General features: G+C 54.8%; 2 protein-coding genes across 12 annotated transcripts in view; both read left to right on the plus strand.

Annotated features, from left to right (window-relative positions):
• The window catches only part of Ccdc124 (coiled-coil domain containing 124), a 5,179-nt gene extending 1,212 nt beyond the window's left edge, over positions 1-3,967 (plus strand). For 2 of the 3 annotated variants that reach the window (XM_050127760.1, XM_050127761.1), the window contains exons 2-5: positions 2,107-2,276; positions 3,080-3,254; positions 3,346-3,460; positions 3,553-3,967. In XM_050127760.1, coding sequence (XP_049983717.1) covers positions 2,118-2,276; positions 3,080-3,254; positions 3,346-3,460; positions 3,553-3,757 — 654 coding nt within the window. In that variant the 5' untranslated portion in view covers positions 2,107-2,117 and the 3' untranslated portion in view covers positions 3,758-3,967. Of the gene's footprint in view, positions 1-2,092; positions 2,277-3,079; positions 3,255-3,345; positions 3,461-3,552 lie in introns of all 3 variants that reach the window. The other variant, XM_050127759.1, reaches the window with a different exon arrangement.
• A 4,524-nt stretch (positions 3,968-8,491) lies between these two features.
• Kcnn1 (potassium calcium-activated channel subfamily N member 1) overlaps positions 8,492-23,989 on the plus strand; it is a 33,397-nt gene continuing 17,899 nt past the window's right edge. For 2 of the 9 annotated variants that reach the window (XR_007589459.1, XM_050127648.1), the window contains exons 1-6: positions 8,492-8,955; positions 10,360-10,441; positions 15,735-16,205; positions 16,371-16,466; positions 17,786-18,204; positions 19,602-19,743. Coding sequence is in view for 8 of the 9 variants with exons in the window: in XM_050127648.1 (XP_049983605.1) it covers positions 15,816-16,205; positions 16,371-16,466; positions 17,786-18,204; positions 19,602-19,743 (1,047 nt within the window). In the remaining variant the exon portion in view is untranslated. The other 7 variants (XM_050127649.1, XM_050127650.1, XM_050127651.1 and 4 more) reach the window with 7 other exon arrangements.

Here is a 23,989-nt window from a genome sequence, read left to right on the forward strand (position 1 = left end):
ATATTTATTTATTTATTTATTTATTTATTTATTTATTTATTTATTTATTTATTATGTATACAATGTTCTGTCTGTGTGTATCCCTGCAGGCCAGAAGAGGGCACCAGACCTCATTACAGATGGTTGTGAGCCACCATGTGGTTGCTGGGAATTGAACTCAGGACCTTTGGAAGAGCAGGCAATGCTCTAACCACTGAGCTATCTCTCCAGCCCATGCTGACCATTCTCTGCCGGCTTGGTGGGGTCCAGCTGGGGTGTCTTGTGCAGGCAGGGGCTCTGATGCCTGCCCCATGGCAGTGTGTATGGAAACTGAGGCGCACACACGGGCGTGCCTTGGCCACAAGCGAGGGGACCCAAGCTGCTGGGCTACACATTGCACTGTGTTCCAATATGACTGACATCCTGACTGTCCGAAGCAGGCAGGGTCGTGCTTAGGAGCCAGGTCACAGCCTCCACTCCTGCATGAACTGGTCCCCTCTGTCCACATGGTGTCTACACCCAGCTGTGCTCACACACAACAGCTGGATGGGGCTTTGTGAGCCAGATAGGAGTGAGTCCCGAGTCCTGCTGCCTTCTCTTTCCCACAGCTCATTCCTGCCCCGGGGAGTGCTCCTCATGATAGGATGGCTATGGAGGTACAGGGTTCCAGTAGGGCCAGAAAGGGGGACTTCACACAGAGGCTGCGAGGTGCTGATGTCCGGGTGTCCTGGACCCCACAGCACTGTCACTCATTGTGGCACTGAGTTGGGGATGTGGGGGGGTAGAGAATGAGGGCACTAGGCAGTCTGGAATTCTGAGGCCCTGTGTGTTGCAAGCCTTGGGCAGGTGGGTTTTGGGGTGGCGGTATTTCAGCCACGATTGCTTTTTGGTATGGACTCATTGTATAGCCAAGATGGCCTGAAATGGGTGACCCTCATGCCTCAAGCTCCCAAGTGTTTGGATCACAGATCTATCCCTCCTGACGGGAAGAGATGTGATCCTGATAGTCCCAGCAGCTTAGCCTCCCTCACCTGAGTGAGGCCAGACTCCTCAGCTTGTCTACCTGCCCTGGGGTGACTGACCAGCCCCGCAGTTAAGGTTCTGGTTGCTGTACAGTGCCTCCCCAAGGTGTGCGTGTGTGTGTGTGTGTCCATTCATCTGTAGAGTCCAGTGTGAGGTTCTGCAGGGTACAGGGCTCCACTACAGTGATGATACGGGTAGGGGATCAGATGCACTGGGCACAGCGTGTGCTGCCATAGAGTACCCTCCAACGACACAGCGACAGGCCCTGCTGCGTGAAGCAGCCTGAGAGACCATGTGGTGTAGAATCTGTTGACAGAAAATGAAGCAGATCAGGGGCTGGGACAGGGAACAGAAGTGACTATTGCTGAAATGGGGTCTTTTGGATGAGGCAATGGTAGTTTTTGTACAACATTGTAATTGCAGTTTAAAAGTTATTTCAAAAGGCCCAGAAGAGACCTAGCCATAGTCCCCTGCCTAGGATCCCCAGTGAGGGGCTGGGGCGTGGCTCAGGGTGGAGCCCCTGCCTAGGTTGTGTAGGCAGAGGGTTACCTATCCTAATGTGAGAGGAAAGCCTGCTTGAGGGGTATGTATGCCCCGTTGCCATCCCAGCAACTGACAAGGGTTAGAGAGAATCACGTTTTCTGGCCAATCTGGGTTACATAGTGAGAGATCCTGGCTTTTTTATTTTTTATTATTATTATTATTTTGGATTTTCAAGACAGGGTTTCTCCGTAGCATTTGGTTCCTGTCCTGGAACTCACAGAGATCCGCCTGCCTCTGCTTTCCGAGTGCTGGGATTAAAGGCGTGCACCACCACCGCCCTGCATGACCCTGGCTTTTTTTTAAAAAAGATTTATTATGTATACAGTGTTCTGCCTGCAGGCCAGAAAAGGGCGCCAGATCTCATTAGAGTTGATTGTCAGCTACCATGTGGTTGCTGGGAATTGAACTCAGGACTCTGGAAGATCAACCAGTGCTCTTAACCTCTGAGCTACCTCTCTAGCCCCAGAGACCCTATTTTTAAAAATGTTTTTGCATGTAGTCTGTAAGTCATGGGTGGGCATTGGCCACTGTCCAACCCTCTCAACAGTGTCCTCCCTGCAGCCTGCTGAGGGATGCCCAAGAAGTTCCAGGGCGAGAACAGCAAGTCGGCAGCTGCCCGAGCACGGAGGGCTGAAGCCAAGGCGGCAGCTGATGCCAAGAAACAGAAGGAGCTGGAAGATGCTTACTGGAAGGATGAGGACAAACACGTGATGCGGAAGGAGCAGCGTAAGGTGGGTGGCGCTGCAGCCTGGGGTCAGCCCTAGGTAACCAAGGAGGGATGTGGACGCAGCAGCTAGCTGAAGTGGTCCTGCCTTTGTCCCCAGCCTTAATTGTGTCCCATTCTTGACCTTTGAGCCCCAGGTGCCAACTTGGTTCTTGAGGAGCAGTTTCTGGCATGCTGACAGGTCAGCCCACTAGGGGGCAACAGAGACCCATAGTCCCCTCCGCAGGCGATGTCCAGTACCGGCTCCCTTTGTGCCCAGCCATTCTTCCTGCCTCAGCTTCCCCCACAGCTCGGGATACTACAGGATCAAACCATGATCAGAAGTTTTTTGTGTGTCTCACTCAGTACTGATGACCCCCTGGTCCTGGGCTCTTGGAACTTTCTGGAAACTGTCCCTTCTTTGGGCGCAGGATCTACCAGCACACAACGCTGCCCAGGCTCTCTGCCCTCCGGACAGAAGAGGTCGCAAGACCAGGACTTGTGGAGGAGTCCCAGTGGGCAGCTGCTGTCCAGAGGCAAAGTGGCAGGGCCTGGCTGAGAGCAGGGTGCTGCTGCCTCTGACGGAGGGAGAAACTGAGGCAGACTCCAGTAGCTCCCTCAAACACCTTTGACTGTGAACTCAGATAGGCTTTCCTGCCTGTGGTTGGGGCAGAGGCTCAGGGAGTGAGTACCCTTGTGAAACACATTAGCTGCAAGAACGCCCTGGGGGATCGAAAGGAAGGGATCAGCACCCACTTGGGTCCCACCCGGGGTGCCTCAGGAGGCATCTAGATAGATACAGCCCCCCGTGGTGACCCCATACTGTCGTAGGAGGAGAAGGAGAAGCGACGTCTGGAGCAGCTGGAACGCAAGAAGGAGACACAGCGCCTGCTGGAGGAGGAGGACTCCCGGCTCAAGGGCGGCAAGGCCCCTCGCGTGGCATCCACAAAGGTCACCCGCGCGCAGATCGAGGACTCCCTGCGCCGAGAGCAGCGTGCTGAGCCAGGTGTGTGGTGGGGGGGCCAGGGGGGCAGTGCACCCCTAACCGCAGCTGCTCACATCCTGTCCCTGTCTATCCCCCCCCCCTCCCATTCCAGTGGAGAAGGTCAAGAGCCACCTGGAGCTGCCCCTGGAGGAGAATTTGAACAGGCGGGCGCAGGAGGAGGGCAGCTTGGAGGCCCGCACTGTAGAGGACGCCATAGCAGTGCTCAGGTGGGCGTGGCCTGTGGGTGGTGGGGCGGGGCCTTGCAGGCATGGGCGGGGCCTAGGCATGGACTTTGAGAGCTGACTCTAAGTCCCCACAGTGTGGCAGAGGATGCAGACCGGCACCCCGAGCGCCGTATGCGTGCGGCCTTCACCGCGTTCGAGGAGGTACAGCTGCCGAGACTGAAGCAGGAAAACCCCAACATGCGGCTGTCGCAGCTGAAGCAGCTGCTGAAGAAGGAGTGGTTGCGCTCACCAGACAACCCTATGAACCAGCGTGCGCTGCCTTTCAATGCACCCAAGTGACAGAACCAGGCATGAGTCCAGCTTGTCCAGGTCCAGCTCATCCAAGTCCAGGCGTCCCCCAGCCAGGCCTGGGGATTCAGAGAGTTCCGAGCCAGTGAGTTGCCCTCAGCAATCCAGAGGGTCCCCGCTCTGAGCAACACCCAGCCCCTGTGCGCCCTATGGAGCCCGGCTGAGCGCCTGCCCAATAAAGGCTGTGGCGAGGCTGCCTGAGACCCATGTCATGTGTGGTGGGGACGGTTGGAGGGAGGCATGGTGTAATGGACATGTCCAAACCTGCCAGCCCCCGCACAACGGGGCAGGGTTTGCAGAGATGGCTGAGGCCACACAGCAGCAGGGGCAGCCTCGGGCTGTACTCACCCTGAGCTGAGGTATGAGGCAGGGAACATGAGGGTGCTGGGCCAGCTGAGGACGGCAGGTGGACCATTGACGGTGCGGTGTGAACCCAGAACTGCTTTCTCTGCTCTAGCACTAACCCTGAGGATCAGAGAGGGCCCGGGGAGACCCACATACCTGTGTAGGCAGTGCAAACTGCCTGCCAGTATGCTGAGGGCTCTTAGACCCTGGCCGTGTCCCTACTGCAGAGAGGCTGGACACGAAGTACGCTGGGGGTGTGGTCGGTGAGGAGCACTCACTGGAGAGCAGAGAACTTCCGGCCTGCCTAAGAAGTGGCACTGAGCTGCTGGACTCCTGGCCCCAGTGGCCCCAGAACTTTAAAATGGCCATCTTGGGGCAACAAAGGCACAAGGGCAGATATCAGGTCCCACGGTGACAGCCACACACAAGGTCATCATCTGCCGCCTGTCTCCTCAGTCCGTTTTTTCTTGGATTCTCTCTACATAGCAACAGTCCCCCTCAAGACCTGTGATCTCTGTTTCTTGTACCAAGAGGAAAACAGGTCTCCCTGCAGGTGTTCCCAGGTTCCAAAGGGCCAGGGCTGCGCCGAAGGAGTTGGTTTTGATCCAGTGTCTCATGAACTAGGCCTTGAAGAGTGTGAGAGAAGGACCCACCGGTGCACAGGCTTAGCTGCCGCTCCAGGGGGTGTGCCTAGAAGAGTCTGGGGCAGTAAGCCCTGTAAGATCAGTGCGTCCAGAGGAGTCAAGAATGTGACTGACCAATAGCACTTGGCTCCGGCCTCAGAACTGGGAAGTGAAAAAATTCCTAAACTAGATATGGGGGTGCATGCTTGCCATCCCAGTACTCACTCGGGGTGCCTGCCTGCTATCTCAGCACTCGGCAGAGTCAGCAGTTCACGGCTATCCTTGCTCTGGGGTGATGCCAAGGCCAGTTTGGGCTCGACGGTTCTAAGCGGGTTGTCGGGAGAGAGGGTAGGTACCCAACAATGACTGGACACAGCTCTGGAACCCCGAGAACAGGACTAGAGGGTGCTTGGCATCTCTGGAAAAGGCCTGGTGAGGGTTAAGGGAAGGAATAGGAAGGCCCCTTGCAAGGGGTGTGGCAGCGACTCAGCAGCTGGGTGGTCACGCTGCGCCCCTTAGCTGTGTCTAGTGCACTCCCGTGCTACCCATCCCTCACCCAGTGACGGCTGCTGGGACGCGAACGCTAGGTGGAGGAGCCCACCAATGCTTTTTGGCTCCAGGTGCATCAGCTCTTGGGAGACTGGAGCAGGAGAATTTCCAGAGTTCAGAGTTCAAAGCCAACCTGGACTACAGACACCTCTCCAAAAAAAGAAAAAGAAAATTATTCAGAGAGCTGGAAAGAGGGCTTAGTAGGTAAGAGCACTCATTGCTCTTGCAGAGGACCCAGGTTCGATCCCAGCGCCACATGGTGCCTCACACTGGAGTGCCACGGGCCAGATACAAATGTGGTGCGCACACATATGTACGTACAGACACGTGTCCATACAATGATTATGCACATAATCGTTGACAGGGTCTGATTAGCCAAGGTTGACCTTCCTCCTGCTGGGGCCCCGAGCTTTCATGGACCCCACGAGCCGCCCACTGGCCAGTTAGGTCTCCTGGTGACAGGAAGAAGCCAGCAGAGGGAGTAGGGGCGTGGGGCCCACTGCAAAGCATGGGGAGCCACGCAGGGGAGTTCCTGCAGAGAGAATAGAAAGGACCAGAGCCATGTGTTGTGGCTCTCGCCATTCTGAGGCAGGAGAATTGCTGTAAGTCCAAAGCGAGGTTGAGCCATATACAGGGACACAGTGTCAAAATAAATATTACGCAGACAGGTGCGGAAAGACCAGGCTACAGCCTTTGTTCTGTAGCAAAGTCGCGTCGCCTGGAATCCCGGCCCGCGCCTGCGCACTAGGAGAGGGAAATCCCCGGCTCCGGGAGGGGGTGAGAGAGAGAGAGGGGGGGAGTTGCGCGCAAGCGCAGAGTAGTTTGTTCTTCACCTGGGCTTTCCCTGTACGGGGAAGGGGGGGTTGCATTTCCCGCGCGCATGCGCCAGTAGCTGCAAGTCCATGGGGACTAGGGGAATCCTCCACCGCCCCAACGCCCACGCAGTCCGGGGAAACCGGCTCGAACCAGAGTGGAGCTCCCCGCAAGGGCGGCGGGGGCGGGTTGCCAGCGGGGTCTTCCCCACATTCCCGCCCTCGCGGTCGTCATGGCATCCGCGCGGGGGCTGCAGAGTAAAAGGAAAGGGGAAGTCGGGCGGATTGCGCATGCGCCGCCGGAACAGGGTTTTCCCTCCGTGTGAGGACGCGGCCGAGGCGGCAGGGACAAAGGGACCCCCGCGGTGCTGCAGCGGAGCCCGGCGTCCTAGTCCTGTCGCCCCGCCTGACCCAGGAATTACCAAACTCGCGGCCCTGCACACCTGTGAGCCCAGCACTTCTTGGAGACAGGAGAATTAGGAGTTCGAGGCCAACGTAGGCTCCAAGAGGCCTTGTCTAAATATTAAAAATAGATCACAGACACAGAAACTGCAGCCATAATTTGGCTCCTCAGCTCCCCACCCCCAACCTCTTCCCCAGCGTCTTCTTCCTAGAGTCTCCCCACCCCCATCTTCTCCCCTCCCCTTCCCCTTGTGCCTACCATCTCCCCGCAACCCCACCCCCCACCCCTTCCCATAACCCCCTCCAAGTCCGCATCCCGGGCCTTGAACTCCAGCCCAGAGTACAAGAACGTGCAAAGGCGTGGCGCCCTCAACGTGAGCGCCCCTGGCGTCCTCCTGGACCAGGACCCTGGCTGCGCGCTTCCCAAGGCATCACGCGGACGCATCTGCGCGAGACTCAGTCTCCTGTCGTGGGCCGCCGCACGGCTGCCTTTGTCCTTAGCACAAAGCTTGCTTCCTTTCATCCTTCCTTTGTGGGGAAAGTGAACCGCAAGGAGGGTCAGGCCCCAGCGACACCCTGAACACTCCTTGTCCTCGGTCCCTGGGACCGAGGTCCCCAGCGACGGGGCAGCCCCACTGTGTTCCTGAAGTTTCGGGGACGCCCCGCAGAAGGCACGAAGGACCTTCTGGGCTGGGTCCAAAGACCCTTCCTAAGTGTCTCTCTGCACAGCCCCTCATTTCTTGAGGGTGGGTCGCCCCAGATGCAGCTCCTGCTCGCCAAGTGGCCTTTGGCTCCTTTTTCTCCTGGGAACGGAGAACTGTAGGGACGTGAAATCCTGGCGAGGTGGCCAGTGCGGACGCCGGCAGGGGACGGTCACCTTGAGGCTGTGGAAGAGGAGTGCGAACTGTTGTCACAGGGCGGAGCTGGCAAGGGTTCCGAGACTGGACCGGTCCCGAGGGACGCTGGGGTTGGTCAGGGTGGGGCTCGGGAGAACTCAAGTTGGTCTTCTCGCTTGCCGGAAGGCCGGAAGAGAGAGGGAGGTATGCGGGATGAGAATGTGACCTGTCACCGGGCCATCAAGGTGTGTCACGAGGCAGGGATTGTAGGCAAACCGTGACTCCGGGACTCCACTCAGGCTCAGGGTCCCCACCACGATGGAATCCTTTGTCCCCACCGCTTCTCGACTTTCTGCATCGGGACACAGCGCGAGGGGAGGTGTCCTGTGGCGCCACGTATCTGCCGCCCTCCCGCTAGCTCTGTCCTGCACACCCCGAGGTCCCGCTCTCTGTCTTCCCTCTCCGGGTCTTCCCCGCGGCTCCGCGGAGGGAGGGTTGCCCACAGTCCGCGTGTTGCCGGCGCATCCCAGCCCCGCCCATCTGAGGAATCCCCAGCCACCGCGGGAGCGCGGGAGCGCGGCGCAGCTCACGACGTGCTGCGGGGCTGGGGGGACCAGCGAGAGGGGGACGGCTATTTTTAGAACATATGGAAGAAAAGGGGAGGGAAAAAATACAAAACCCAAAATAACAACAGCAAAGAAAAATGATGGAGGCTCTTAGAGACCTCCAGGCTCCCAGGAGGAAATCCCCCTGCCTCAGACAGTGGCAGAAGGTGGGTGGGTGCTCAGGGGTGGGGCCTGGTGGGAGGGGCTACGAGGGTGGCTGGTGGGGGACCACATTGAGAGGACAAAGCAAGACATAGCTAGCGGCCCAAATCTCAATCTTGAGAGCCACCTCAGAGGTGAGCTGGGGAAACTAAGGCTTGGATTTGGTCAAGATCATCAAAAGAGCCTCTCCCCAGCCCAGGCTCTGCTCGCCCTCTCCTTAAACACTCCAGACCCCAGGAGGCTCATTGTTCTGTCTGGGTGATTTGACCTTCACGGTCCCGCCACCCCAGCCTCCGCTGTCAGCGGCGAAGTGGGGGGGGGCTCGGCTGCGTGGGCGGCGTCTCCCAGTCAGGCAAGGGGATGGATAAGTTTTCTCCGCCTGCCTCTCTGGTCACTTAGACTCCCCTCCCCTCCTAACTGGGACCTTCCAGCCTGGGCCGCGTCATTAGCTGCGGGAGTGTCCAGGCGTCCCTCCCGTTGACCATCCCCTGCCCCTGGACTGGGCCTCTCGGGCTCAGCTTCTTGCTAAAGCGCACTGCCCTGGGGGAGGCAAAGGCTGCTGCCCCTGACTGGGGTGAGGGGCACGAATTCCCTGTCCCCGTCGTAGCCTCAGTATCCCCTGTCTGTAAACTGCGCGCTTTAAACCAGCGGCCACTCAGGGTCGCCCCAGCCCTTGGAGCGCACTGGGAGCCGCGGAGGAGACACCTGACCGTCCCCAGCGGGCCGGGGGCTGGGGTCCGCGCTGCGGTGGCGCGCGCTCTTCGGTTCTCACGCCCTTGCCTGGCCGCCTGTTCACTTGGTTTTGCTCTCGGGCCGGGACGCAGGGGCTCCAGTAGCTGAGGCCGGAGACTGCTGGTGAGTTACAGACGGAAGCAGGGGGAGGGTGGCAGAATGACAGGGCGATGAGGTGGGGGTGTCTCTTTAAGTGGCTTTCCAAGTCCAGGTACCTGCAGGGTGCCCCTTCGTTTCCCCCAGACCACGGGAAGCTGAGACTACCCCAGAACTAGCCCTGAGTCCCTGGGGGAAGGGGCTGAGCTCCAGGGTGAGGCTGGGGACTGCTAGTCACACGGCGTGGTGGCAGTCCTCGAGACTTCCTATAGTACCTTCCTGGGGCATTGGTGCCTATGTTTGGCGGGGATTCCCCCAGCTGTGGAGGATGGAAGCGTCGGAGATGACCTGACAGACCCACAGAATTTAGCTCTTGCTTTCTTTGTGTCAGCCCCTGCGGTGGGTAGGTCCAGAGAGGGCTAGTACTCACCCAAGGTCACCCAGCAAGGCAGCCGGCAGAGCAGTCGTAAGCCTACCCTCCTTCGGGTGGGGTCCTGTCTGGGTTTTTCCCATCCAGCCTTCACTTGGAATGTAAGGCCCCTCAAACTGCTTCCCAGGAATTACAGAGATTAAATTAGGGTCCCCAGGGTTCACGAGTGCCCTGTCTACTTGGCTGCGAAGGAGCTTGGAGACTGCCTGAAACCTTAGCAGGGAAAAGCCCAGGGGGCAGGTGTCTGGAGGGGGCCGACAGAGTGACCTTGGCAGCCCCTGCCCTCCCCAGGCACTGTCTGTTCTACCTACACAGCCGCTGCCCCTTGCCCACATCCTGGGAAGACAGAATTGGCACTTTCAAGTTCACAGCAGCGGAGGAGGAACCAGAAGGTGGAAGGGAAATGGGGAGTGCTTCGGACAGGCTCAGATGTGAGGCCTCTCTGGCATGGGCCTAGGGCAGCTTTAGGGACACCCAATCATTGACAAATGAAACATTTCATTGTATTTGGGGAGAAAGTCTCATCACATAGTCCCAACTGACTTTGAGCTCAGAGGTTGGCCTTTCTCTGCCCCCTAAGTGATGGGATTAAAAGCCTGGGCCACCTCATCCAGCCTGGGGGTCTTGCTTGTTTGTTTAGATTTTTTGTTTCTTTGCTTTAAAAAAAAAATACAATGTCTTACTTGGACACCCAGGCTGTTCTGGAGCCTGAGATCTTCCCTCCTCAAATACAGATGTGTGTCTCCACACTTAACTAAAGCCATCAACCTCAAAGAATGCAGGGGTTAATATCTTTAGCTGGACTGTAGTGGCGCACATCTTTAATCCTGGCACTCAGGTGACAGAGGCAGGTAGATCTCTCAGAGTTTGAGGTCAGCCTGGTCTACAAGAGCTAGTTCCAGGACAGGCACCAAAGCTACAGAGAAACCCTGTCTCGAAAAACCAAAAAAAAGGAACGCTCTGGTGCTGTCCCATCCGGTACCAATATCTGATCTTTATAGGTACGGAGAAGAGAGGAACCACAGGTGGATCTGTCCTGCCGCGCGGAGGGCCAACGGCGAGGGACTAAGAGAAAGGCCTCAGGTTAGTGGCCTTGAGAGCCCCTTGAACCTCAGGTTGAGTTTTCTCACCCTGGTCACCTCCGTGGGTAGGAACCTTTCACCCCAGCCCTTGGGAAGCAGTCATGAGGACTTTAGGTGGGAGCACAGTCTGGGATGCACATTGATACTTTGTCTCAAAAAACAGCAGCAGAAAAGCAAAGGTAGGACCTGGAGGTGGTGGTTAGAGACAGAGCTCAGGACTCCAGCGTGGGAGGCCAGGGTGGGAGACCAGGGTGTGATCGGCCTTGGATCCAGAGCAGGTAGGAGGATAGCAGGCTTGCTGGCTGCCAGCCTAGTCCCAGACTCAGTGAGAGACCCTGTCTCAAGGGAATAAAGTCACGATAATTCACAGACACGGGACACCCTCTGGCTGCTCAGAGACACCCCACACAGAGACAGAAAGAGACACACACACACAGACACAATATAATAAATAAAGCACTGGGCAGTTGGATACAGACAGCTCAGAAGTCTGAGGCTGGCCTTGACCCTAGCAAGTTTGAGGACAGAGTGATATGAACCTTGTCCCTATTTTTAAAAATCACACACACAAACTTAAATTCAATTAAAAATTTTTAGAGAACTAATTTTGATTCTTTTAAAGCACATGTCTGTATCCATGTGTCAGTAAGCAGTACAGGTGGGATTATGGGAGGAATCCTCCTGATGTGGGTGCTGGGGATCCCTAACCCCTGGGGGAGCAGTGGGTACTCTTGCTGAGCCATCTTGATATTCCTAAATTAAAAAAAAAATGTTTAGCCTGGCGTAGAGGCACACACCATAAACCCACTGCTGAGGAGGCAAAAGCAGGCCAGTCTGTCAGTTCAAGGCCAGCCTGGTCTCCTGAGTGAGTTCCAGGACAGCCAGGGCTCCACCGTGAGATCCTGTCTCAAAAAACAAAAACAAACAGAAAAACAAACAAAGGAAAAAATTAAAAACCTGTAAAAAAAAAAAAACATAAAACTCCTGAGGCTTAAAGGGAAAAGGCCTGGCAGCAGTGACCTCAGGCTGTGCCTGGCTCTGTCCCCCAGCAGGAGTGAAAAGCCAGTTTGAAGAAGTTGGTGACCTGCCCAGTGTCACACAACCTGGAGAGTGGCATTAAGGCTGGTCCAGAAGACCCTGCCACTCCCATGTTGCCTCTCCCACCTCCACTCCTGACTGACATCTAAGGTCAGCCCTGAGCTCCCGTGGGATGGATCTTAGTCCATCAACAAACACTGCATAGTTAGTCACTATATGTAAGGCCCGTGCTGGACACTGTGTTTACAGTTCAGACTGAGACCTTTTGTCTTAAAACAAAACAAACAAACAACAATAACCCATCAAATGCTACTTCTGAAGGAGGCCTCACTGTGAAGTTTGGGCTCAGGGTCACTGTTGATACTGGGCCTCCACAGCTGAGCCTGTGAGAAGTCTTTGGCACCTTGGCCTTGAGTGTGGGGGCCAAGGGTGGGTCTGCTGGCTGCAGGGTGAGGGACGGGGCTTTGACATGTCTAAATCGGGCCAGGGGGGGGGGGTTTGGGGGGGCTCCTTCCCGGAGAGGGCTGGGGAGATGTGCCCCCCCTCCGCCTCCCTGTCCCTGAGATACAAGCTCTGTACGCAGGACGGGTCCAAGGCACGCTGATGGGTGAATCCAGGACCTCTGAGCCCCAGATAGCCCAGAATCAGTTCCCCAATATGTGCGCCCCAAGTTCTGCAATTTACCTCTCCCCTTCTGTGCCAAGGCCTTTGCACACCCCACCCCTGCGCACCCCACCCTAGCGCAACCATGACCAGCCTCCTCTCACCCCTGCACACCCACCCCTGCACACCCCACTGCAGCCATGTCCAGCCTTCTCCCACCCCTACACACCTCTCTCCACTGCAGCCATGATCAGCCTCCTCCCACCCCTGTGCACCCCACCCCTGCGCACCCCACTCCATTGCAGCCATGACCAGCCTCCTCCCATCTTTTCTGCGTTTTCCTTTTGAGACAGGGCTGTAGCCCAGGATGGCTCCCTGTCTATGTGGGAAAGGCTGGCCTTTAACTCCTGTGTGTGCCTCCGTGCTGGCTGATTTCAGCTGCTGGGGAACGGAGCTCAGAGGAGAGTGTGTATCCAGGCCACCTCGGCATCAGCCATGTCTCAGGCACCTCCAGGCCTGACCAGGTTCCCTAGTGTCAGTGTCCCTGCGGTCCCCTTTTTCTAAGGCGGTTTCCTGTCATGGAAGTCACAGTGGTGTCTCAAGTACTTGTACCCGTGGCCCCCAGGTCCCCTCCTGCCCACCGTGGCTCCCTGGGACCCAGACCTAGGATGAAGGTGCAGTTGTTCACACCCTGTCCCATAGGTTCCTGCAGGCCTCGGGTCCATCCCAAATGGTTGCTAGGATACCTCGTGGAGGGGCTCTGGAGAGGAAAAGGGACACAGCTCAGAGGCAGAAGTGACTGTTGAGGCTGTGAAAGGGTGGCTGGTGTGGGGGCCACGGTTGACCATGGGCACCGAGACGAGATGGACCTGAAGGAGGGTTACTTGGGCAGGGACAAACCAGGGCATGCTCCACTCCCTGGGAACTGCGGGCAGCTTGCTCTCAGTGTGCCTCAAATGGAGCTTGATGGCCCGTGCCTGTCATCCCAGGACCCAGGAGGATCAGAAGTTCAAGGTCGTCCTGAGCTGCAGTGATTTCTAGCCTGGCCTCAGATACACAAGACCCTTTCTCAAGGGCAAAAATGATTCCTGGGTGGTCCAAGTGGGTGACAGTCAGTGAGACAGCCTGTGGCCTCAAGGTCGAGGTGGCCCAGTGGGCCGGAAGTTTAGGGACTGGAGACAGAGCATGATGCTCCTGGGCCCCAGCAGGGTTGCAAAGGCACATCACTCTGGTGTCTCTCAGAGCCCACTTTTGTCTGTCACCCCAAGCTAGTCCTACCTGGCTCTATCTGTGTGGACAGATGTGGCGGTGGTCCCAGTGGCTGATCTGGATCTGAGACGTTGGTGGCTCTGCTGTGAGGTGAGCACAGTCACCAACTCCCGCCACTTTCCAGCCACAGACCTGCCCTCAGTCCTTTCTGCAGGGCTCTGAGCTGCGCTGAGAGAACAGGGGGAAGCATTGTCCCGGAGGAGCTCCCAGCTGGTAAGGAATGGCATTATTAATGGCGGTGGGGGGGGGGACCCTAACAAGGAGGTTGAGGCAGAAGGGTTTCAGTGAGTGAGTTCAAGATCAGCCTTGGCTTCAGAGTGGGACCCTGTCAAAAAAGCACAAGACCACAAAAGCGTTGGAGCAGCTAGGTGGGGTGGCCCAAGAATGCAGAGGGGAGCAGGAGCACTAGGTCAGTCTTGGCTACAAAACCCCTAAAGGCTAACCTAGGTTATCTGGTGAGTTCTAGGGAAGCCTGGACTACACAGTGCGTTTGAGGCCATCTAGGCTACATGAAACCCTAATTCAAAACACTTGCATGAGGGAGGGTTGGTGAGAAGACAGAGGCTTGGAGAGGGGGTGTCTCCCCAGCCCGGATGACTCCAGATCCCTGGAGCTCTTCTTGCCTGCAAGGCTGTTGGGGTTCAGGACTGGGGAATCCCTGAGGTGAGCGGGCTTGTCTGTCCACAAAGATGAGATCCCCAGTGTGCAGGACACCTCGCGACAACGGGTGGCCCATACACAGCTGTCCATCTCCTGTGTTCCCCGTTCTTGCCAAGCGCCCAGGAGGGAGCTTTAAGCGTGGGCGGGGCCTGCGGGGTCATGGGGGCGGGGCCTGACGCTCTCAGCCAATCCAAGGCGCCACTCATCAGGGGCGGGCGCCGCCCCCCACCCCGGCCAGCCGCGGCGGGGACGCGCTGGCACGCGGGTGCAGGTCCTTGCCTCGCCCGCAGGTACTGGCGTGAGGAAGCGGGAAGCCGGTAATCGCGAGCACCTGGGTCACGCGACTGGGGACGCAGCTGGGAATGGTGTCTCCGCGGGGTCAGGGTCAGGGATACAGGAGAGCGGGTGAGCGTGACCCCGGTGAGGAAGGTTACAAGCGGGGGACGCTGAGCCCACAAAACCCGTGCAAAGGGTGCACTGAGCACGCACTCGCGGGCCACTCTGCACCGTGGTCAGGGTACTCCGTGACAGCCTCTGGGCTGCCAGTCTGGCCCAGTAAGCTCTCTGGCGGCCGGTGGGCAAAGGGCAAGCAGAGCGGTCATCCCGAGGAGCCAGTGAGCCTGCTGAGGGGGGATCTGGGCTCCTTCTTCCGCCTCACCCATCCTCTGGCTGCTGGGGAAGTGGCCCCACACTGGTCCATTTTCACTGTGTGGTTCCTATGGAGGGGTGCGGGGAGGTGGGTCCCTCCAGAGACCCACAGCAAGGGACACCTATTGATCCGGTTTTATTGTATTTAATTTTGAGTTAGGATCTCGTATACCCTAAGCTGATCTCAAACTCATTATGTAGCACAGGCTGGCCTTGCAGTCCAGAGCTTCCTGCCTCAGCCTCCCCAACTGCTTAGATGGCGGGACATATACCACACACCTGGCACCCCAGCACTTGGTGTGCGTCGCAAGCAAGGCCATCCTGGGCATCACAGCCCATCCCTAAAGTACATGAAAGTGAATGAGCCCACAGAGGGCCGGTTTGTGGGTGCTGAGCTGGTGTTTCAGGCCAGGTGAAGGAAGCACAGGATAGTCACCAGCCTGGTGTCCCCAGCTCATAGCTCAACAGGACCAGGCTGGTTCCCTCTCACTCGCCTCTGCCCTCATATGGTGTGGCCGAGTAGCCCGACCTCCCTGGGCTTTACTGTCTTTATGGATGGGATCAGGAGTCCCCTGTGCTGGGGCTACAGACAGTCCTTCTAACTGGAGGCTCAAATGAAGAGTGAGTCCAGGACTGGTGGGTTACCCACGTGGAGTCCCTCTGCCCACTGTGGAGCCTCCCCCTGTGTCCAGGAGGAGGCTGTCTCAGGGAACGAACATGGCAGCTCCTGGGCTGCGCTTGGCACGTGTGTGGGGCAGCTGAGTCACAGCCCCAAATTGCATCTTCATCCGTGCATCGTGGAGAGAGGCGTGCAGTAAGCCTTGTGGACACGCAGGGCACCACGTCACCTGATACCGACTCAGCAGCTTGAGGGGAAGGGGACTCGTGGACCAGGGTGGGTGCCGGGCGTGTTGGTGTCTGCAAGGATGGTGCTGGGGAGCCACGGCAGGCTTTGGAGCAGAAGGCGCGCACTGGCTTCAGCCCCTTTCAGATGGTCAGGGCCTTCTGGATCCTCCTGGGCCTTAGCATGTCCTGGAGTGGCCATGGTGACGTCCACTGTTTTCTCTCTCTCACAGGTCTGTCCGGGAGCCCCGCTGCTGAGCCATGCCGGGCCCACACGGGCCTGCTGCAAGTCCAGCCCAGGGAGGCAGGTGGCCATGAGTAGCCGCAGCCACAATGGCAGTGTAGGGCAGCCTCTGGGCAGCAGGCATGGATTCCTGGGCTGGGAGCCTGTGGACCCTGAGGCAGGCCGCCCCCCACAGCCAGGCGCCCAAGGCCCAGGCCTGCAGATGGTGGCCAAGGGCCAGCCTGCTCTGTTGTCACCTGGTGACCTTAGGGGCCATCTCCAGGAGCAGGAGGAAGAGGAAGAGGCAGATGAGGCCCGGCCAGGTTCTGGGAAGCCCTCAACAGTCAGCCACCGCCTGGGCCATCGCCGCGCCCTCTTCGAGAAGCGCAAACGCCTCAGTGACTATGCTCTCATCTTTGGAATGTTTGGGATTGTCGTCATGGTAACAGAAACAGAGCTGTCCTGGGGTGTGTACACCAAGGTAGGTCCCGTCCCCCATCTGCTCAGCCTGGGGTTGGGGCTGCAGGAGGGGGTGCATGTGGCTGCACGCAGAGGTTGCAATGGACCACAGGGGTGTGAGGCAGCCCTAGCAGCCCTGGGGACATGGGGGGGGGGAGCCACAAGGACAGATCCCGTCTCTGTGCAGGAGTCCCTGTGCTCATTCGCCCTGAAATGCCTGATCAGCCTGTCCACGCTCATCCTGCTTGGCCTTGTTGTCCTCTACCACGCCCGCGAGATCCAGGTTGGTACCCGAAGGCGTGACCCAGCACAGGATGGGGTGGCAGGACCTGAAACAGGCGGTCTCTGGGATAGTGCCCCCCTCAACCCCCCAATGTCCCACCCTGTCTGTTTTTCAGGAGATTGTTTTCTGGGATTTGTTTGTTTGTTTGTTTGTTTGTTTGTTTGCTTTGGTTTTTTCAAGACAGGGTCTCTCTGTGTAAAAGCTCTGGCTGTCCTGGAACATGCTTTATAGAAGACCAGGCTGGCCTCTAACTCAGAGATCCGCGTGCCTCTCTTCCCAAGTGCAGGGATTAAAGGCGTGTGCCACACTGCCCAGCAGTGCTTTCTGTTTTTTGAGACAGGACCTCACATAGCCCAGGCTGGAGCCACGGATTTTCCTGTCATTGCTGGGAGGACAGTGGGTGCTCAGCCAAGACCTGTTTTCCCTCCAGGCACCCCCTTATCTGGGTGGTGTCCGAGAAACCTTCATCTCCACCTGCAGTGTTTTGGCCAAGGTGGAGGAGGGATGGAGGCTGAGGGAGGCTTTGCATGGCTGAGAAGGTTCCAGGATAGGGAAATTGCTAGAACAAACAGACTCTGAGCTGCAGGACTAGGGGGGTCAAGGTGGGAGCTAACAGTGGTGAGGTCAGTGGTTGGCATGTGGGCAGCGGAGGTGTCACCCGGCTTGCATCACATCAGCCCATGTCCCTCCCCAGGGTCAGCGCAGCACCCCGCAGAGGGTGGGCAGTTCCCCTCAGGATTGCAGGTCCTCCTCCTGGGGTCCTCCTCCATGGCCTAACGCCAGACATGGTCAGGGCAAGATGGGATTAGAACTGTGAAAGGTGTTCTTTGTGGCCCTGAGCCCAGCCCTCTTCCCGACACTTCCTTTAATTTTGTGTGTGAACATGTGGCAGTCGTTTCTTTGGGTTCCGGAACTTGAACTCAGGTCCTCAGGCTTTGAGTTAGAACTGGAGCCTGAGAAACACGCACATACCCTGTTACACTAGCACTTTGGAGTCCGAGGCAGAGCTGCTGATGGTCTAAGGTCAGCCCGAGATAAGACCCTGTCTCCGACAGGCAGAACAAACCAGCTGGATTGCGTATTCTGCACCTGTCATCTCAGCATTTGGGAGGCTGATGTATGAGGATCAGGACTTCAGGGTCATCCTTGGCTACATAGGCATTCAGAGCCAGCCTGGGCTACATGAGACCCTCTCTTAAAAATACACAAACAAAAACTTTTTTGTCTAAATTCCTTAGCTGGGTGAGGCTGAGAGCTAGGCCAGCACTGAAGGGTGGCCCCATCCTCTGGGGACCCACCCAGCCATCCCCTTCCCTCAGCTGTTCCTGGTGGACAACGGTGCTGATGACTGGCGGATCGCCATGACGTGGGAACGCGTGTCCCTGATCTCGCTGGAGCTAGCTGTGTGTGCCATCCACCCGGTGCCCGGCCACTACCGCTTCACGTGGACAGCGCGGCTGGCCTTTTCGCTGGTGCCGTCAGCGGCCGAGGCGGACCTGGACGTGCTTCTGTCCATCCCCATGTTTCTGCGCCTCTACCTGCTGGCTAGGGTCATGCTCCTACACAGTCGGATCTTCACGGACGCCTCCAGCCGCAGCATCGGGGCCCTCAACCGTGTCACCTTCAACACGCGGTTCGTCACCAAGACCCTCATGACCATCTGCCCGGGCACCGCACTGCTGGTCTTCAGCATCTCTTCCTGGATCGTCGCGGCCTGGACAGTGCGTGTGTGTGAGAGGTGACTGAGGGCTGCCTCCTTGAACCCAGACCCCAGGTCCCCACCTGACCCTGAGTCTCCCCTCCACCCTGTGACCCTTGCAGGGTGGACCTCCGTATCTATTGTGAGGATTGTGTCTGTTCCTTGGCCTGCCATTGCTGTCCCAGCAGCCAAGAGTTTAAGATTAGCTGTGAGGAGAGTAAGCTGGCATCCAAGATGGGCATGGCTGGGAACAAGGAACAACCCAGAGCCCAGAGTCTTTTTCAGCTAAGTTCTGGGAACCAGGAGTCCCAGGTCACACATGGGCCCCAGGAAGCTGCAGACTGAGGTCCTCAGGGGTCATAGGATGTGCCTGGGGGACTGTGAGGTTCATCTGCCCTGTGCCTAGTCAGGAAAGGCCTTGGTGGGAGACCCACGCTCAACACCCCACCCTGCTGACGAGAGGCAGGACCTTAGGGCTCCTCGTGTTGTCCCCAGAGCCAGGAAACCGGCTTAAACACTAGGCCACCTCTGCTTGCCACCTTGCCTTGCTGTGACCTCACAGGCATTCCAGCAGTTCTCATCCCCACACCTGATCACCCTGAAGCCTCTCCGTAGCTACAGTCTGGAGCGGGGACAAAGCTCATGGATGGAGCAGGAAGATCAGGAGTTTAAGGTTATCCTTGGCTACATAGCAAGATTGGGGCCAGCCTGGGCTACATGATGCCCAATCTCAAAAAGACAAAAAATCAAAATCATAACTAACCACAGAATGATCTCTGACAGGCATAGTGGTGCACATCTTTAATCCCAGCACTCGGGAGGCAGAGGCAGGCGGATCTCTGTGAGTTCGAGGCCAACCTAGTCTACCGAGCTAGTTCCAGGACCGGCTTCAAAACCACAGAGAAACCCTGTGTCGAAAAATAGAAACAAAACCAAAACCAGAATGAACTCTGGAAGACTCGGGATTGTGGGAAGTCCCTCACCACCACCCCAAGAGCCAACTTCCAGTCATGCCAATCCCAGGCAGTGCACCCGGCTCCACAGCTGCAGTGGGTGAGATCGCAGGCTGCCTTTACCGGCTACCCACTATGGCCCTGCCCACACCCAGGCCTCAGGCACCCTTCCCCCCTCTCCTTATGTTACAGCCACCTGCTGGCCTTTGTCTCCCCCAGCCCTCATTCCTCTGGCCTCCTTGCTGGCTGTGATGTGGGAAGTGCTTCCTAGTGTCTAACCTATGTGACTGTGTCTTTGGGCCATCCTTGGCACTGTCACGGGGCTAGGGAGGGCAGACGTGGCCGGGTGCAGAGTGGGCTTCAGGGAAGGGAGAGGCTGGAAAGACCGTGGGGAGGAAGAGGGCACGGTGCCCCCATCCCGGCCTGCACCAGTGGTGGTGAGGGTGGCATGGATGACCAAGCCCCGTCTATCCCCAACCCCAGGTACCATGACAAGCAAGAAGTGACCAGCAACTTCCTGGGCGCCATGTGGCTCATCTCTATCACCTTCCTGTCCATCGGCTATGGAGACATGGTGCCGCACACCTACTGCGGGAAGGGCGTGTGTCTGCTCACGGGCATCATGGTGAGTGCGGAAGCCCCTGCTCTACATGACTGGAAACAGGGACCTCAGCCCTTACCTTGCTCTGCATGTCACAAGGTTTTGTTTAGTGGGCCTGGGCACCTTTCACCAACCTAGAGGCTCCAGCTGGCCCCACATCTGATCCCAGGGAGCCTGTGTGGTCCATGGGCCCCTCTAAAAATCCATCTCGCGATCTGGAAGCTCAGGCAGAAAAGGCTCTCATCTTTGGTAGGTATAGTCCACTTGGGACATCGGATTCCTTTTCCCTGTTTCAAGCAACAGTTTTCTTGTCTTTGTTTTTCTCACTGTGTAACCCTACCTGGCCTCAAAGTCACAGAGATCCCTCTGTCTCTACCTCGCGAGTGCTGGGACTAAAGGTGTGTGCCGCTGCCATAGGCTACACAAGTTTCCTAAGCCACTCGACCATCTGGACTCCCAAGCCACCATTCTTGTTGAAACACAATGATGTGTTCTTGTAAAAATAGGATCACCACCAGGCATGGTGGCCCAAGCCTGTCACCCCAGCGTGTGGGAAGCTGAGACAGGATGGCAGCTTCCGCTTTACGGACCTAGTGAGATGATGTCTCAAAACAAAATTAAATTAAACTAAAAGAGTTCCGATCCACATAGACTTCAGCTCACTCTTGCCAGGCCCAGCTCATGTGCTCCTTTCTCCCCAGGTGGCTGAGTTCCACAGGAGAAAGGGAAAAGTAAGGATGGGCCATCTTCTCCTGGAGCCCCAGAGGCCTGGGGGAGCACAGAACCCCCTTCTCTGGTTAATCACACGGCTTTAGAGGCACAACTCCTGCCAGGCTTGATGGCAAACATCTTTAACCCCAGCGTTGGGAGGCAGAGGCCAGCCTGGTCTACAGAGTGAGTTCCAGGACAGCCAGGGATACATAGTGAGAACCTGTCTCATAAAACAAAAAAAAACATGACTGTATCAGAATTGAATAATCCCACACTAGCTCCGAATAGGGTATACTAAGGTTTTTCTTTATTAGAAAAGAAACTCACAGACACAGCGAGGAAACCGGAACAAGGTTAGGCGTGCAGGAAGGGGTTATATTGTGAGGTTCTTTGAAATCTCTTATTACCATATAACTCTGCCTTTTGTACAGAATTATAAGGGATTTGTTCCACCTTACTTAAATCTTCTAATTTGTAACCTGCCTTCCCTGATTTATTTGCATCAGTGTAAAATGTATGGACTCCATTTATTGGAGCATCACATACAATTCGGGGAAGAATTCAAGAAGTTCTCTTTATAAGGTTATTTCTACTGCTTGGGGGATAATTGCTATTAATCTCTCCTAAAAAAATAGCACAAGCTCTTTGCCATGGTTCATTGTCTTCCCATAATTTTTAAATTTCATCAGCAATAAAAAAAACCCATAATCTTTCCTGGGTCTATACCTGCTCATTGATGAATTCTCAATTTTCCTTTTGTAATAATTCAGGGACCCTTTCCACATAAGTTTTTAATTTTTTACTTGGTTTCTGTGGTAAAAAGATCCATTCTAAGATAATATCTTCCTTCTGCATTAAAATTCCTGGAGGGGAAATTCTGGAAGGCAATATGGCTAGAGAATACAATTAAGATTTGGATTTACCCTATCCACATGTACCTCCTGTAATTTCTCTTTAACAACAATCAATTCCTTTTCAGCTTCAGATGTTAATTCCCTGGGACTATTCAAGTCTTTATCACCATCGACAGTGAAGTATTAGATGAGGTGTTATCCCCAATAGTGGTCGTAGACTGGAAATGTCTCCTAACAATCTTTGAAAGTCATTCAGGGTCCACAACCAGTCTCTCCTAATTTGTGCCTTTTGTGTTCTAATTTTCTGTAAACCTATTTTATAACCTAAGTAGTTGACTGAATCTCCTCTCTGTATTTTTTCAGGAGCAATTTGTAATCCCCGTTTAGGAAAAACATTCTTTCTAAAGTATCTGCATTTGACTCAGATAGTAAAAAGTCACCCATGTAATGGTAAATTATAGATTTAGGAAACTGTTTATGTATTATTTCCAATGGCTGACTTACAAAATATTAGTGCAGGCCGGGGCTATTGAGCGTTCCCTGTGGGAGGATGGTCCATTGGTATTTCCTAGTAGGCTGAGAATTATTATAAGTAGGCACTGTGAAGCCAAATTTTTCTCTATCCTTTTCTTTCTTGTAAAGGTATAGTGAAGAAACAATCTTTTAGATCAATAACTATAAGAGGCCATCCTTTTGATAATAGAGAAGGCAGAGGAATTGCAGATTGTAGAGGGCCCATAGGTTGGATAACCTTATTGACAGCTCTTAGATCTGTCAGCATTCTCCACTTACCAGATTTCTTTTTAACAACAAATACAGGAGAATTCCAAGGGCTGATTGATTCTTCAATATGCTGAGCATCTAGCAGTTCCTGTACCAGCTGTTCTACAGCCTGCAGTTTGTCTTCTGTTAAAGGCCATTGTTTAACCCATATTGGTTTTACTCAGTTAACCATTTTAAAGGCCGTTGGTACCTCTGATGGTTTGCTGGTTGCTTTGTGTTCTTGTACAGCCTGAATGGCTAGCGACCTTAGTTTAAAATACCTTATAATAATCTTCCCAGAAACATGAGTTTTGGGGACTGCAGGAATGATAATCTGGGTATTCCATTGCTGCAACAGGTTATGACCCCATAAATTCACTGCAATATTAGATATTAGCCACATATGGCTTCAGCCTTCCTTTCTGTCCTTCTGGCCCTGTGCATTCAACCCATCTCGTTCTTTGCTTTACTTGAGATAGGGTTTCAATTCCTAGGAATTGAGCATCTGCCTCTTGAAGAGGTCAATTTGGATGCCAAGATTCTGGAGTCATGATACTCACGTCCACACCTATATCCAGTAATCTCTCAATGATGATGTATTTTTTTATATTTACTTATTTATTATGAATACAATATTCTGTCTGTGTGTATGTCTGCAGGCCAGAAGAGGGCACCAGACCTCGTTCCAGATGGTTGTGAGCCACCATGTGGTTGCCGGGAATTGAACTCAGGACCTTTGGAAGAGCAGGCAATGCTCTTAACCACTGAGCCATCTCTCCAGCCCAATGATGATGTATTTATATGCACTCTTAGCTTTGGTCTTTGATCATTTATAGAAGTCTGCCAAAATACACGTTTCCTATTTCCTACTGGAGTTTTTGACTCATCCTCCAGGTCTATTTCATCATCCAGAACAGTGTGTTTTTTTACAGTAGGCACTAGATTTTCTAATTTTCCTGGTGAGACATGTCCTCCACAGTGACTGGGAATGACTGGACCATGTTTGACCTGGGGGCCTGCAAGAAGACCCCCAAGGAGTTTCCTGATGGTATCAGGTTGCCTTATCTGTCTTGTTGATCTGCATTCATTGGTCCAATGTCAACCTTTTCCTACATATTCCAGAAGATTGAGACCGTCTATTCTTGCCATTCCCAGAGGAGACATTATTTCTAGGAATTCCTTGTCTACAATCCCTTCTCAGATGTTCTGTTCTACCACAATTTGAACATTTGGCATTTTGGTGTCCCCTCATAGCATTGGAAATTGCTTCTCCTACCTAAGCTTCAGTACCATAGTCAAATGTCTCAACATTCATTGTATGCAGGATCCATTCATTTCTTGGTACTGATCTGACCTTTTTTTAAAATTGATATCTATTGAGCTCTACATTTTTCTCTGCTCCCTTCCCTACCTGTCCCCTCCCTCTTCAATCCTCCCCCAAGGTCCCCATGCTGCCAATTAACTCAGGAGATCTTGTCTTTTTCTACTTTCTACTTCCCATGTAGATTAGATCTATGTAAGTCTATCTTAGTGTCCTCATTGTTGTCTAGGTTCTCTGGGATTGTGGTTTCTAGGCTGGCTTTCTTTGCTTTATGTTTAAAAACCACCTATGAGTGAGTACATGTGATAATTGTCTTTCTGTGTCTAGGCTACCTCACTCAAAATAATGTTTTCTAGCTCCATCCATTTTCCTGTAAAATTCAAGCTGTCGTTATTTTTTCTGCTGTGTAGTACTCCATTGTGTATGTACCACATTTTCCTTATCCATTCTTCAATCGAGTGGCATTTAGGTTGTTTCCAGGTTCTGGCTATGACAAACAAAGCTGCTATGAATACAGTTGAGCACATGTCTTTGTGGCACAATTGAGCATCCTTTGGATATAAACCCAAAAGTGGTATTACTGGGTCTTGAGGAAGGTTGTTTCCTAATTTTCTGAGAAATC

The sequence above is a fragment of the Alexandromys fortis genome, unplaced genomic scaffold (assembly GCF_014885135.2).
Source record: "Alexandromys fortis isolate MF-2015 unplaced genomic scaffold, M_Fortis_MF-2015_v1.1 scaffold_284, whole genome shotgun sequence".
Lineage (NCBI taxonomy): Eukaryota > Metazoa > Chordata > Mammalia > Rodentia > Cricetidae > Alexandromys > Alexandromys fortis.